The sequence below is a fragment of the Condylura cristata genome, unplaced genomic scaffold (assembly GCF_000260355.1).
Source record: "Condylura cristata isolate star-nosed mole 26May11 unplaced genomic scaffold, ConCri1.0 scaffold00004, whole genome shotgun sequence".
NCBI lineage: Eukaryota > Metazoa > Chordata > Mammalia > Eulipotyphla > Talpidae > Condylura > Condylura cristata.
This window is the reverse complement of record NW_004567105.1, coordinates 244,235-245,610: the sequence shown is the minus strand read 5'-3', so window position 1 is coordinate 245,610 and position 1,376 is coordinate 244,235. Positions and strand designations below refer to the sequence as shown.

The window sequence follows — 1,376 nt, the reverse complement described above, 5'->3', positions numbered from 1 at the left end:
TGGCGGCTGGCCGGCCACTCACAGGTGGCACTAGCCCCACCCGTGCTTCCGCCAGCCAGCGCGGCCCTGCGTTTGGCTCTCGCTCCGCCGTCCTCGCAGCGGGGTTTGGGGCGTCCCGGCCCACCCTGCGCCGTGCCTTCGGCTCCTCCCCTGGCCCGAGCCCCCACGTTCTTCCTCGGAAAGCCGCGGGTGGCCACCGCGCTCCGAGGCGTGGGCGTGACCGGCCCAGGCCCTGGGCAAGCCGACTTCCCGCCCGGCCTGCGTGGTGGCCGCCAGCGCGGACTCGAGGCGGGCCTGCTGTCCCCTCCCGCAGGACCACCAGCCGACGCTGTCACTTTGCGCTGGAGCAGGCCGTGCACCTGGGTGTGAAGGGTAGGACCCCCCGCACCCCAGCCAAGTCGCGCGTTGGGCCCACGTGCCCTGCCGCCCAGGCTGGCGCTTTCCAAGGACAGTGGCCGCGCGGCCGGGCCGGGCCACTGCCTCGGCGGGGCCTTCCAGAGCTCTGAGCGGCTCCCTCCTGGCTCTCCTCACTTCAAAGTGTTGTTTCCGGACGAAGTCATTCTGCAGTCTCCCCAAGTGACCGGGACCTGGACGCCCTCCCCCACCAAGGTACTGCGGGACCGAGATGTGCCCCCGGCCTCTCAGGGGCGTCGTTTGCAGCACCCCAAGCCCCAGCAGAGCTGGCCTGGATGTCCTAGCCTGAAGCTCGGCCAGACGGTCGCGGGGGCCCGGCGGGCAGGTGGCGCCTGCAGTAGCTCGGGCCTGCCCGCCCGGACGCCCCGGCCAGCGCCGCGGGGCTCAAGGGGCTTGTCTGGGTCACGGCGGCATGCGCTCAGCTCTCATCGCAGGCCCAGGGCCTGTGGCCAGCGGAGGCCTCTCCAGCACGGGGCTGCTGGCTTTGGGGGCCCTCCTCCCGCGCCCCTGCGCTGCCGGCCCCTGGGGCCCGTGCTGGGGGAGGCCTGCGGGCGTCAGCCCCGGTTCACATTTCCACAGCTGCTTGGCAGGGGCAGTCAGGGCCCTGGGCCGGCCTGGCCTGCCCGGCGTCCACCCTGGCAGAGTAGGCCACAGCGGTGGCCCCAGCAGTCCTGCAGAGGGCGAGGGGCCGTGGGAGGGGCCGTGGGGGCAGCGACACGCGAGGGCTCCTGTGCCCGCGTCTCCTTGCCGGCGGCCGTGCGGGCTGCGGGCCGCAGGCCAGTGGGCCGGTGGGGACGTGGCACGCACTGGAAGCGTCGCGTGCCCACCACACCGTTTCTTGTGCTGTTTTTCCCGTGCTGTGTCCAGATCAGGAGCTCCGGGAAGGATCGAGCTCAGCCCGTGGCGCAGGAGAGGCGGGCAGGTGCCCAGGACGCGCCGGGGCCTGCGGGCGACGGGGGTGG

The 1,376-nt window shown here is 73.5% G+C and overlaps 1 protein-coding gene across 1 annotated transcript in view; it reads left to right on the top strand.

Annotated features, from left to right (window-relative positions):
* The window catches only part of MOV10L1 (Mov10 RISC complex RNA helicase like 1), a 16,900-nt gene that overhangs the window by 10,983 nt on the left and 4,541 nt on the right, over positions 1-1,376 (top strand). Inside the window, exons 12-13 of the mRNA XM_012735083.1 lie at positions 25-467; positions 610-739. Coding sequence (XP_012590537.1) covers positions 25-467; positions 610-739 — 573 coding nt within the window. The remainder of the gene's footprint in view (positions 1-24; positions 468-609; positions 740-1,376) is intronic.